The sequence below is a fragment of the Catharus ustulatus genome, chromosome 5 (assembly GCF_009819885.2).
Source record: "Catharus ustulatus isolate bCatUst1 chromosome 5, bCatUst1.pri.v2, whole genome shotgun sequence".
Taxonomy (NCBI): Eukaryota; Metazoa; Chordata; class Aves; order Passeriformes; family Turdidae; genus Catharus; species Catharus ustulatus.
In genome coordinates, this window is record NC_046225.1 from 59,784,384 (window position 1) to 59,796,447 (window position 12,064).

General features: G+C 43.9%; 1 protein-coding gene across 6 annotated transcripts in view; it reads left to right on the forward strand.

The window, feature by feature from the left end:
* The first annotated feature begins 1,177 nt into the window (after window positions 1-1,177).
* Window positions 1,178-12,064, forward strand: part of LCORL (ligand dependent nuclear receptor corepressor like) — an 81,341-nt gene continuing 70,454 nt past the window's right edge. For all 6 annotated transcript variants that reach the window (XM_033059801.1, XM_033059800.1, XM_033059804.2 and 3 more), the window contains exon 1: window positions 1,178-1,384. In XM_033059801.1, coding sequence (XP_032915692.1) covers window positions 1,237-1,384 — 148 coding nt within the window. In that variant the 5' untranslated portion in view covers window positions 1,178-1,236. The remainder of the gene's footprint in view (window positions 1,385-12,064) is intronic.

Sequence of the window (12,064 nt, forward strand, 5' to 3'; positions counted from 1 at the left end):
TCAGAAAACTGCAGATCTTGGTTCTTCTGTCTAGGGAATTAAACAGTGCTAATTGCTCTCTTGCAAGACATGGGTAGCGATTGTCACATTAGACTGGTGCGGAGGGCTATGTGTCTTGTGCTGGAGGCACAACACGAGGGTGACTGTGCAGAGCAGCACAGCCGCCCGTCCGAGTGGCTGTCAAATGCTCCAAAGTAATCCAACCTGACGTTTGTGTGTTAACTTTCCTGCAGTTACCTTAATCTGACTTCAGTTTGTAGGTTGATAGTAAGCCTTCTCAGGCGTGCTCTCGGCTACTGAACTGAACTACTTTGGCTCCTGGCTTTCACGCTAGTCTTTTCCAAAGGGGTGGTGGGAGATAACGCCGTCTGACAGCAGTCCCCGGCAAACCTCGCAGTCCGGCTCTACGTGACCAACACCCCCGTAAAAACGGGACTGAAAACAAAGCCGCTGAGAACAGACTGGTGAACCGGGCAGCAGTTCAGAGAACTTTGACAATCTCCCTACAGAGTGAATCTGGCGAGCTGGCTCGGAAGGCACAGCGTTGTGTGACAGCCGCGTCCGTGCGGTGGTGGCAGGGCGGAGGGGGAGCGAGCTGGCGGCAGCCCTGGGGCAGGCGTGGGCGAGGGGCTGGAAGAGGCGGCGGGGCACCTGAGCCAGGAGCCCCGCTCCAAGCAGCGCCCAGGACAGACCGTGGGATGAAAGCGAGACCCGCGCCGGTTTTCGAGGTGCTCTGAGCCCGGCGCTGTGAAGCGCGAGGCGCTGGGGCCGCTGGCAGGGCCAGCTGTGCTGTCCACCCGGGGAGAAACCTCGGGGGCGGTGCCGCTCCCCTCCCTCACGAACTACAGCTCCCGGCGTGCCTTGCTGCCGCCTGCCCTGGCTGGGCCAGAGCAGGTGGCGCGCTGCCCTGCGGGAGCTGTAGGCCGAGGGAAATCGATGGGCAGCGGGGCAGTGGTGGGCAGGGAAAGGTTTTCGGTTCTCGACCCGGGCTGCGGTCTGTGAGGGAGAACCGGGGCCCGGGCAGGGCGGGCGGCGGGGCGGGGGAGCCGCGGGGAGCGGGGACGCGCTTCAGTCACCCCGCCAGGCGGCGCGCGCGCTCCCCGCGCCGGATGCTGAGGGGGGGAAGGGGGGGGAGCGGGAGCGCGCTCGACGAGGCAAAGGGGGGTGGGGGGGAGGGAGAGGAGCCGGGGGAGCGCGCGCTCGTATGTAAATGAGCGGGCGTGAGGTCAGAGGCAGATGGAAAAGGGAACAGAAGGAATGGCCGCCGCGGCTCCCGCTCCTCCTGCCGCCGCCTCCCAGTGCCGGAGCCCCCGCTGCACGGCGGAGCGCAGGGGAGTCCGCCGAGAACTCGACTCCTGGCGGCACCGGCTCATGCACTGTGTGGGTAAGAGAGGGGGCGGCGGCGTGTCGTGGCTGCAGCGGGGGGGACCGAGGGGCGGGGGACGGGGCGGCGAGCGGGGTCCGAGAAGGGAGCGGGCAGCGGGGCGGGCGAGGCTCTCCGAGCCCGGCTGTATCGGGTGGGCGGAGGGGGCAGAGCGGGGATGGAGGAGCGGCTCCAGCGGCTTTCCTGGAGGGCAGGAGCGGAGACGGGGTATATAGGGGAGAGCGAAGGTCCTAAGCCGCCTCCGGGCAGCAGAGGGTGGGTGTTAGGGCTTTGCTTGGGGCCGCTGGGTCCTTCCCGTCACCGCCGACCGAGACCATTTCTCGGCTCGGGTCCTTTTGTCTCGGCTCCTCGTCGTTGGCGCGGTGAGCGCCGGTGGCTGCCCCCCTCCTCTCCTCCTCCATCGCCAGTGCCTGGGGGGCGGAGGGGGGAAGGGAGCCCGCCTCTGTGTGTGTGTGTCTGTGTGTGCGTGCGCCTTTAAGGGGGAGCCGCTCCTGCACTGACGGTTGGGATTTGAAGTTTTCCCTCCCCCTGGAAGTTGTCATGGCGACGGCAGCTCTCCCCCCCGCCCCCGGGGCTGCCCCGGTGGCTCTCGTGCCGGGAGGTTTCCCGGGTCACGTGACTCCCCGCGCGTGTCCGGCGGGCGGGGGCGCGCGGGCACCGGCGGCGTTCCCGCCTGGAGGAGCCCCGGGACCGGGGCTGCTCCCGCTGCGCTCCGCCCGGGCTAACGCAGCCTCCCCTCCCGGCCCCTGTCCCTGGCAGCGCTGGCATTCGGCACGTGTGCCGCCTCGGGGCGGCGGGCGCTTCGGCTGGGTTGTTTGTTTGTTTGTTGTGTGGAGGTGGGGTATCAACACTGAGGCCAGGAGCTGCTTATTGGTATTGTTTCAACAGACGTTTTCTTTCTTGGGGAAATAAAATCTTTGATCTTCAAGTAGAGTATTAGAGTCAGTGCCGATCCTCCCCGATGGCTGAGCGGGGAAACGCATCCAGTGTGGCTGGGAGGGTGATCAGCACTTCATTCAATGTTTCTGTAGGCTCTTGAGGCTACAGCCAAGTAAGAAGTGAATACCTAACAAGCTGGTATACCTTTATTTGCAGGCAATTAGCGCTGTCCGAGTTCGTGGATTTTTTACATTTTTCAGTAACGTGATAACTGCTTCATATGCACAAGCTTCTTGATCTTGCTGTGTTGCCCCAATAACGCTTGTAAACACCTGTTATAACACCTCCGTAGGCTTGCAGTGTCTTTTTATTCCTCCAAGTTATGGTATTCTTTAGAAAATAGTGTTTTCTAAACACTACTACACTATATAACTGTTCTAATAGAAAGAACACAGTTTAATTAGAATATATAGGAGTGCCAGTTTATTGGCATAGATGCTGTGATAAGGTGTGAAACCTGAGGATGGTTATCTCTCACAAGTGGCACTCTCTGTGGTTGCCTATTATTTAATGGCATTTCACTTAAAAGTCTGAACTAAAATCCCAGAAGACTTCCTGACAATGGATGACTGAAGGAACCTTCGGATGGTAATTGTGTGCTGTCAGATGTGTTTGAGAAACAGTTGCAGAGCACAACCCACACTGAGAAGTGTAAAGAAATGCAATAGGTTGAGTCCTCTGCTAGGCAGATCTCCTGGGTTTAGGGGAACTTCTTCTGACTTGCCTTTTGGGTTAGCCTTTCGCTGAGAATTGCTAGTGTAAAACTGTCATGTAATTACTTATATTTTACACTGTGGTGGTGCTTCGCATGCAGCTTTGTCTTGGTTGGAATACAAGTTAAGGGTATGACTTCTTTGTATATTCATGATGTGAAATGCAGTTAATAGAAAGGACCCCTGAAATTATTAGCAACTGCTAAGGAGAAAGGACATAGGTTATGGTTTAATAGTTAGTCAAGAGCTGTCTCGATTAAGAACTGTTACCTGGCAGGCCTGTTGAGCTGCCCTTATCAGAGAGAGAGTGTAAACAAAGTGGCAAGAAAGTGAGTAGTCAGGATAATGGAGGTAGAGTACACTTAACAGATTTGGTCTGGGATTTTTTTGTGTGTGGAGTTTTTTCCCTTTACTCCTTTGAAATTCTGTTGCATTAGATTCTGTAAAATAACCCCCTACAATAGCTAAAAATAACTTCTAAAGTAAAAATGGTTCATTGTTCTTACTTGCCAAAGTATTCCTAAGGATTTGAAGAGTCTAACAAAGTTAGTGTTAGCTGGAAGGTCTGGAAAATGGCTGGGTTGATGGCTGAAATGGCAGCGTGGTGGAGGAAGGAGTGGTGAGTATGATGGATTTGGCAGTCTTCTCAAGAATCATGCTTGTAGTAAAGTGAGAAAAACAATGTGGTAAGGCAGTAGTCCCCCAGTTCTTGAACTTTTTGGATGAACAATTTTATCTTGATGTCTTGTGTCATTTGCTATATTAATACTAAATTTGATACTGGCATTTCTGTAATCTAATTGATTGAACACTGAAATAATTTATCTGCCAAGGATTCCTCATCTACTTTCTTTCTGGAAGTGCTAAACTGAGCAGAGGTAACATCTCCAAGACTCCCAAGGTTGAGGCTCACAGTGAATACTGTTAATATTTGCAACAGTGAGACTGAAATAATATCCAGTGGAGGGCTAGTGATGGTTAGAGACTTCTGTTTGAAGGACTGAGTTGCTGAGTTGTTCATTTGTCAAAGCCTGGTGGCAGACTTAACTCTAAAGCCCATGCATATATGTAAAACCTTAGGGTTTGCCAGCCTAATACGTTAATTTGTGACCTGTAGAATATGATTGAAAGTCTCATGTCAAAATGTTCAAATGCTTAAAGAATTTGAAAAGAAAACCAGTGATAAAATTTCCCTGACATTGCTGAAAATTTGTTTATTTGACATACTTGAAGGTATAAAAGTACCTGGTAAATGAATAGAATATATTACCAAATTTAAAATAGGTGTTCAGTACAAAATGTCTGTTCAGCTGGAAATCTTTCTGTGTTATGTTGAGCACTGACATTCCTAAGATGCTTAGACTTGTGCTTATTGGGTGTTCCTAACTCTTGCATGACTTGGTCAGAGTTCAGAAGTAGATGCTCTTAAAAAGCACCTGGAGATCTCAGTTTTGTTGGTGTCCTTACAGCTGTATAGCACATGCTAACAAGTATTGCTTATACTTACCAGCAGTGCTCACTGATATGTTTTGTCCTAAGTACAGTCTTTGTGACATAACTAACACAAAATAGCCTAATTCTAAGTTGTGTATTTATAGAAAAGTGCCAGAAAGCTCAGAATTGAGGTACCTGAGTTGTCTGGTAACTGAGTTCTGTGGTGGCTTAAATTGCAAGGTGTTTTACAGAGGTGTATATCAGAAGGATTAAAAAATGCTCTCTGGTGCTCTTTGATTAGAACTTTGTAATGTGAATTGATTAATTCTGTTCAATTGGATTGAGAGGCTTTGGCAGTATGGAACTGCAAGTCTAGTTTTGTGATCAACCTTAAGAAACAGGATTTATGCAGGTTTTTTCAAGCAATAATTGATCCCACTGCCCAATTTCATTTGAACGTCTTAGGTAGTGTTGGCAAGTACTTTGAGTTCCCATTATTTTCATGAATAGGCACAGAGGAGAGACCAAGTAATGGCTGGGATGCAAGAAGGCTTCAAGCACAGAGTCGGGCTTTTTGCTGTGTTATCACGGTAGCCTATGGGTGAGGTTTGGAGCAGTAATATGGGGATTTTTAATGGAAAGTGCCAGGTAATTCCAACCGTGCAATCTTGCTAGGACTCTGCAGTGTGTTGTGAAAATATAAGTGTCTAAGTAAAACTTCTAGTGAAAGATTAAAATCCTGTTACTACTGTTTGTAAAAAAAATACATTCTACTTGGAAGAAGGGCAGAAGTTTTACTGTCCCTCTGCTGCTGCTCAAGGGCACACATTTGACAGGAAATAGCCTTGGTATTGCTTTCTTATGAAAACTGAAATTTGATCAAAGTGAAAATCCATTTTTGCATGCTTGTGAAATCTAGCATACAAATACTCCTTTACTCATGTTAAATTTTTTCAGACTTTTCTTTCAAAACTAGGATACATTAGTGCATCTAATTCTGTTTTGATAGATCTAGACTTTTTTTTTTAAGTATTTGAACTTCTGCTCCAGCTTATTATTTTTGAACAAGCTGTCTCAAAAGTACTTTCCAAGAAGCAGAATTCCCCCAAACAAGAGATTTATAGTTGCTTCATTTGGTGGTGTCCCCCCATTTGGCAACACTCCTGCATTAAATACTTTATATCTTTATTCCCACAATATGCAGGAGTGTTCTCACTTTCCATGTGGCTGTAAGTACTTTGCAGCAGGTTAGTGTCACTTTTTTTTTTTGTATTATCACCGTAGTTTTAGGTGATTTTCAGTAGTTGCCATTGTAATAGTGGGAGAACCAGTTATTGTGTTACACATCTGTAATGTTTTTGTGTATCTACTAATGATTTTTATGGTGGCTCAGTGCTCTGTCGCTGAGTGGCTGTCAGGCCACTAACAGACTGCATGCAATAGTGACTTCAGTATGATACCTGCTTTGAACTCTTCTGCTTCCTTGGCACTCCAGCATCTTTAAACAGCCAGCATGCCTGCTATGGCCATAATGCCATCATCCAGTATTTTGGGCAGTAATATTGGTGTAAGGTGTTCCTGTGGATCTGTTGTTGTGTGTGAGCTGTCATGCGAAACCCTTGCTGTGATTCCAGCATGAAGCAGATCAAGGAACTAATCTCAGTGTTACTGCATTTATTGGAAGAACAAAAGGAGTTAATCTAGATCTCAATCACAGCACAGGTTCACAGACAGTTTTTGATACAATGAGGGAAGATGGTATCATGGAAGGGAATAGCTCAAACTAGTATTACAGTCAGGTGTGCAAGTGGGCATTAACATTGAACACTTACTGTGAACAACAGTTTAACAATGCAGTAAAACGCCATTTTGCATTGTCAAATCCCATGGAATTGTTACTAGAATGGAGTATTTGCAATTCTAACTACATGTTCATGCCTCTTGGATGCTTGCATCAGCCCTCATTGGACCCCTATGTGATCTGCTTTAACTCAGTATTGTGGAGCTGGGGGTTTGCAGAAAAAAAATGAAACTGATGGCTCCTGCTGCAAGCGCGAGGACAGGGAAGCAGCATGGGTAATAGCAGAAAGGAGCTACTGGATTGGTTTAGCTGACTGGAATGGAACACAGTCTTAAATGTACCATCCTAATTTCCCCTGAACAAAACAGGGTAATGAAAGAGGAAAAAATGGTCAGTGTGTGTATATAGGTCATTGGAAGTTGCCGCAGTGTATGTATTGCATTAACTGTCTTTAGATTGAAGTAAGAAAAAACACATGGGGCTTGTTTTGTGTTGGACTACCTCTGTTTCAGATATGTAGTGTTAAATCAGCTTCTTTTCTGTATGCCCTCACAATCTATTTCAACTCATCAGCTTTTCTCTCAGAAAGAAGTAATTCCCCACTGCTGTCATATGCTTTTGAAGGACTATCTTATGATTGACTCTTGAGAGAAATTTCTATGTGGTGAAAACAGTACCAAAAAAGTTAGATTAATGACACCCAGAGATTTAGTTGAAAAGGCAGAGGACATTCTGTGTGTTTAGCTGTAGATGCAGTACTAGTTCACAGATCCCTTGAGAACCTGCAATTGTAAGGATCTGTGGAGCGTAATTCTTATGAAAGATGAAACTGTACCTGCTACATTGACTAATCCATGGATTGTGTGGCATGTATGTAGTGCTTGGTTTGGATTCTTTGCACATGGAACAGACGTGTTGCTGGGTATGCAAGCAGATGCACATTTTCAGTAGTGTTGATAAAACCTATGATTGTTTTTGGTGCACCCTATGTCTAGATATTGCTTTGTGGAAGCAGTTCAATTTTTAAGTGTTCCAGGAACTACTGTAATCCTTGTCAGTGTTTCTAGGCATAGCTTGAACTTTCTTATTGTATGGTAGCTGCATACTTTTTATGTGCTGATAGAGAGCTGAGAAATTTAAACTCTGATAGTCTTTCTACATTATAGGCACTGAGAATTTCCTAAGCTGGAACTTGTGTAAACCAAAACCATGGAGTGCAAATAAAGTCACTGCAACTCCCTCTCCGTTCTTCCCTTGATTTGGCATTTAGTAACTGTGTACTCTAAATGCTTGAGGTTGGTAACTTTCAGGGGGATTTTTTTCTTGTTTGTTCTTGTTTGGGTTTTTTGTTGTTGTTGTTTGGGGGTTTTTTTGTTGTTGTTGATGCAAAACACAGTATTATTTATCTTTCTGAACTCACTGTACCTACTTTCATGATTTATGTTGACTGGTATGAGCATTCATTTATTGAACAGTTCAACAAACCAGACTGTAAAACTAACCTAGCTTAACACTAACCTAGGAAACAGGAGGAGAAACGTGGCAGGAGGAAGAAGAGGAAAGAAAAGGTCATGTCTTGTTTAACTTGGATCAGTTTTCCAATCAGGTTTACAATGTCCCTGTTTTTCCCCGAGTCAAGTGTAAGTAGCTTTACTGGGGAGAACAAGGCTTCTCATTTTAGCAACTGCTTATTTTAGCAACATTTTTGGGTGTTTGAAGTGTGTAAGTTGGCTGGAGAGTGTCCTAACCAACAAGATTGTTGAGAGAGAATACAGTACCGCTAACAATAAGATCTTTCCACTTGTTCTCACTTTGTAGTAGAATTTGTCTGGTGTGACAGTGAGCTGCCCTTCTGTTTTAAGTTAGTTTGGGAAATTTGTAAATTTTTAAATTTTTTGTTATCATTCCGGGTTGGTTTTCTGTTAGTTGAGTCTCCTGAACTGCCTTGCTATGTCAGGGAGATAATAATAGGTATGTTTTATGCTGATCAGTTTATCAGATCAGTGTATACTGTTAAAGAGCTGTAGTCCAGCTACTCTCAAATAGCTAGTGCTTGTACTGCCTACAGCAAAAATGGGAAAAATTAGTACCTCTTTCCCTTTTCCACCCTTGTCTTTTTTATTTTTCCGCTACATTATGCGGGTGTTTTGAGTAGATGGTTACAATGGATCCCTTTTTCTTGACTATGACTCAAGTATCAGGGCTTCAAATAAGTTGTTGTTCTAACCTTTAGAGTTCAGTGTGTTTATGTAAAGTGTAGAGGTCAGTAAGAGCTTTATAGACTTCACTAACTTAAAATTCTTTGTCCTAGTTAGAACTACAGTCTTTTATGTTATTTTTGAGCTTTGCTCTCTTCAGTGTGCTTGGTGGGAACTTTGATAAGATAAGCTGGAACATTAATAGAGGTTGTAACAGAACTGAATTGGTGTGGTTCACATGTATAGTATCAAACTTCAGAAAAGTAAGATGACATTCTAAATTTAGCTACCATATATTAGGAAAAAAAAAAATACAGAACAGAAGACCAAACAAAACCAAAATCAAACACAACCTTATTTGGGAGTATAAAGTTGTTACGTGATGCTTCTCCTTTTCCCACTGCTAATCTACCCCTTTGTGCTTCCATTCACTAAAAGCATAAAGAAGTCAGGAAGAAGTGAGGGGAGAGTAGGGAAGATGCATGGTAGTGGCTCATCTGTTTGAGTGTGTAAGAGCACAGAAGATGTATTGCAAAGAGCAGTGAACTCTGAATCTGCAGAAATGCACTGAGCTGTGGAGACTGAATTCCTTTTTATGGGGTGTGGTCAGCAGCATGTCACTGCAGATCAAAGAGCCAGGTGTCAGGGGTTTTTTTGTTTCCACTTATGGCACAGTTCAGGTTCCTGTATAGTATCTTGAGAAGCTGGATTAACCTCTTCTCAGATAAACTTCCTATTCTTGGCAAAATTCTTCTAGCATCTCAGTTACTGCTCTTGTGTTTGGTTCTCAACATCCATCCAGATTTGTATCTCCATAGCAGCATGTGTCGTATTGCAGGAGTGTGATAATGACACTAGATCTAATTTTTTTCCTGTTTTCTAATGTTTTTAAAGTTTGTTGGTAAATGAAAGCTCACTGAATTTGTGACCTCTCTGACTATATTCCTTGCTTTCAGTTTCTCTGTAATTCATAGTAGAGTCCTGATATCCAATTATGAGACATCCTAGCTTTAGTATCACCTGGGGATCGATTACTCATATTCAAAGTGCCGTTCAGTGGGAAAAATTACTGGTTTTCAGTGAATTTTATTATAAAATGTTGTTAGTTTATTTTTAAAATGCTAAATTTTAAAATTTTAAGTATTTATCTTCATCCTTCCACAGTTTGCAGTTTCTTCAAATCATCTTAATTAAGGTCTAGTTAGTCTTATATGTGTATGTGTTATAAGTCTTATATATAATTCTCACTGTCTTAATGCCACTTTTGTGGAATTTTATAGACTATTTAGCTTTATAAACTTGCTTTAGTGCACTTCTAGTCTGCTGATCCGCTAATAAGTCAGAGGGCAGTGTAATTAATCTAGGGTTTAGTATGTTCTTCCTTTTCATAACTATTGTCAAAAAGCTTTGTATATCTTATTTAAAAGTTTCATTTTCCATTCTAGAAGTACTACACCATTTAATAATGCCAGGTTAAAATGTTACTAAGTGTAAAACTGCTGGACATCTTTTGATTAACAATGAATTAGTATTGCTGCCATATATAGTGTAGATTATAGAAGACTGCTTTAAAGGAGCCCTGCTTGGGATTGCAGCTGGCAGTTTGGCTCACAGAACTGAGCATGCCACAGCAACACCCAGATAAATGTGAGGATCTGACTTCACGTAAGTGTAGCTATTAAGCCCCCTAATCTGAAAATGGGGGAGGATTATCAAATGGCTACTGTTTTGTGACCTTAGTTCAGGTGTAGGTCATTCTGGTTTGCCACTGATGGGGAGGGAAGAAAAATAGAATCTGTTTTAACTTTACTGCTGCCTTAAACTGTTCTGTGTATGGGCTTGAGTGCTAGCTGTGCCGAACTCTTACAAAAGTTTGCTGTACTATCAGCTAAATAATGCAGGGGTTACCTGTGATTCTGGTACATGCTCCTTCAATTTTCTAATTCTTCCTGGACCATCTCTGTCCTCTCCATCCTTCAACTTTCATGAGAAGTGTTTGACTAAAACTTGGAAGCAATACAGTACAATGACTGTTGGGGAAATACAGTTTGTAAACTCACTTTTGCCATTTTGAAAGGTGTTCCTACCCACATCAGGGGGCTGGAACTAGAGGAGCTTTCAGGTCCCTTCCAAGCCAAGCTGTTTTATGACCCGTGTTTACTTGGGAATCTTGCCACCTGTTGTGTGTTCCACTCTGTTGTGGCTTTTGAGGTCAGAGATCTTCCAGATTTAGAGAGTTTCAAAGCTCTCCTGATTGAAGTCCTGCCACGCCTCTTTCTGTTGATGCCTGAATCTTGTTCAGTTGTCCTGTAATTTATCAGGAAGTGAGATCCTTTTGTCAAAGTAGTTTCAACTGTGCAGCACTTACTGGGTTCTTTACTTCATTACAGGTGTGTTCCTGCACATTGTTTGATTAGATGTGAAATGAAATGTTATTTGTTTATCTTCAAAGCCTACATCATACTCTCTTCTGATGCAATGAGTTAGAACTTCCAGTGTACTTTAACGCTTATTTCAATTGTTGGTTAAATGTATTTAAAAGCAAGGTAAAGCTTAGTCTTAAGGAAATTGTCTTCTTGAGGACAGACCATCTCCTTCAGCACTACTTGTTCTTGTCTTTCTCATTTTTTGTCAGTGTTTTACATGCACAATTCCCTGCAGGCTTGACAAAGTTTTGTCTTGAGATGCCAATTGGTGTTTAAATTGGTTAAACCATGACAACACATCTGTCCTAACTCTAACTGATGTATATGCCATAAGCACTTAATACCAGTCTGCTCTAGTGGTGTCCAAAAACGTGCACTGCTGTTCCATGTCACCAAGTCCTCACAGCTATCTAAGGACCTCAGAAATGAGAGGTGGCTCTTGATTTTTGGCCTCTCTCATTTTTCTTGGGTGCCTTACTGCAGTTTGCTTTTAATCCCTTACTGCTTTTTAAACAGCAACATCAAACCTTCCCTTAAACTCATATTGGCCTTCTTTTTGAAATGCCAAATGTTATACCTTCTCAGAAAGAATTTCTTCAACAAGAATTTCTTCATCAACAGGACTGTCAGACTGGTTAAGATATATTGGAAAGTACCTTTATTTTCCATCTGCATCCTTGTTGAAGTCTACTGACTCCTGAACAAATGGGTTCTACCCTAGTGCGATAGGATTTAATAAGAAACGGTCCATTTGGAGCTTATGTCAGTTCTTATCTTGAAACACTGGAGTTGTCCAGAGGGCTCTGAGCTTAGTGCTGATGTGAAAAACTGCACTTCAGCACTGACCCTGGATCAGCTTTGTGCACAGCCCTCAGAACCAATGGTAGGTGAGCCCTGGGTCCTTAGTACCTCGCTGTGTCACTTGTACAGAACAGAGCTTTTTCTGAAAGCTCGAGCTTCTCTGCAAAACATCAGTGTTTCACTGGAGAATCTGTATTACAGATAAACTGCTTAGTAATTCTTAAAATAGCAGAGTTTTTGAGCAAGTGTTTGTCTGTAAATCATTTGTGTCTAAATTACTGTTTTCATCTCTGGCAAGTGCTCCTTGTCCCACAAACCTTCAAAGAATGAACTGAAAATTTAATGTATCATGGATATCTTACTTAAGT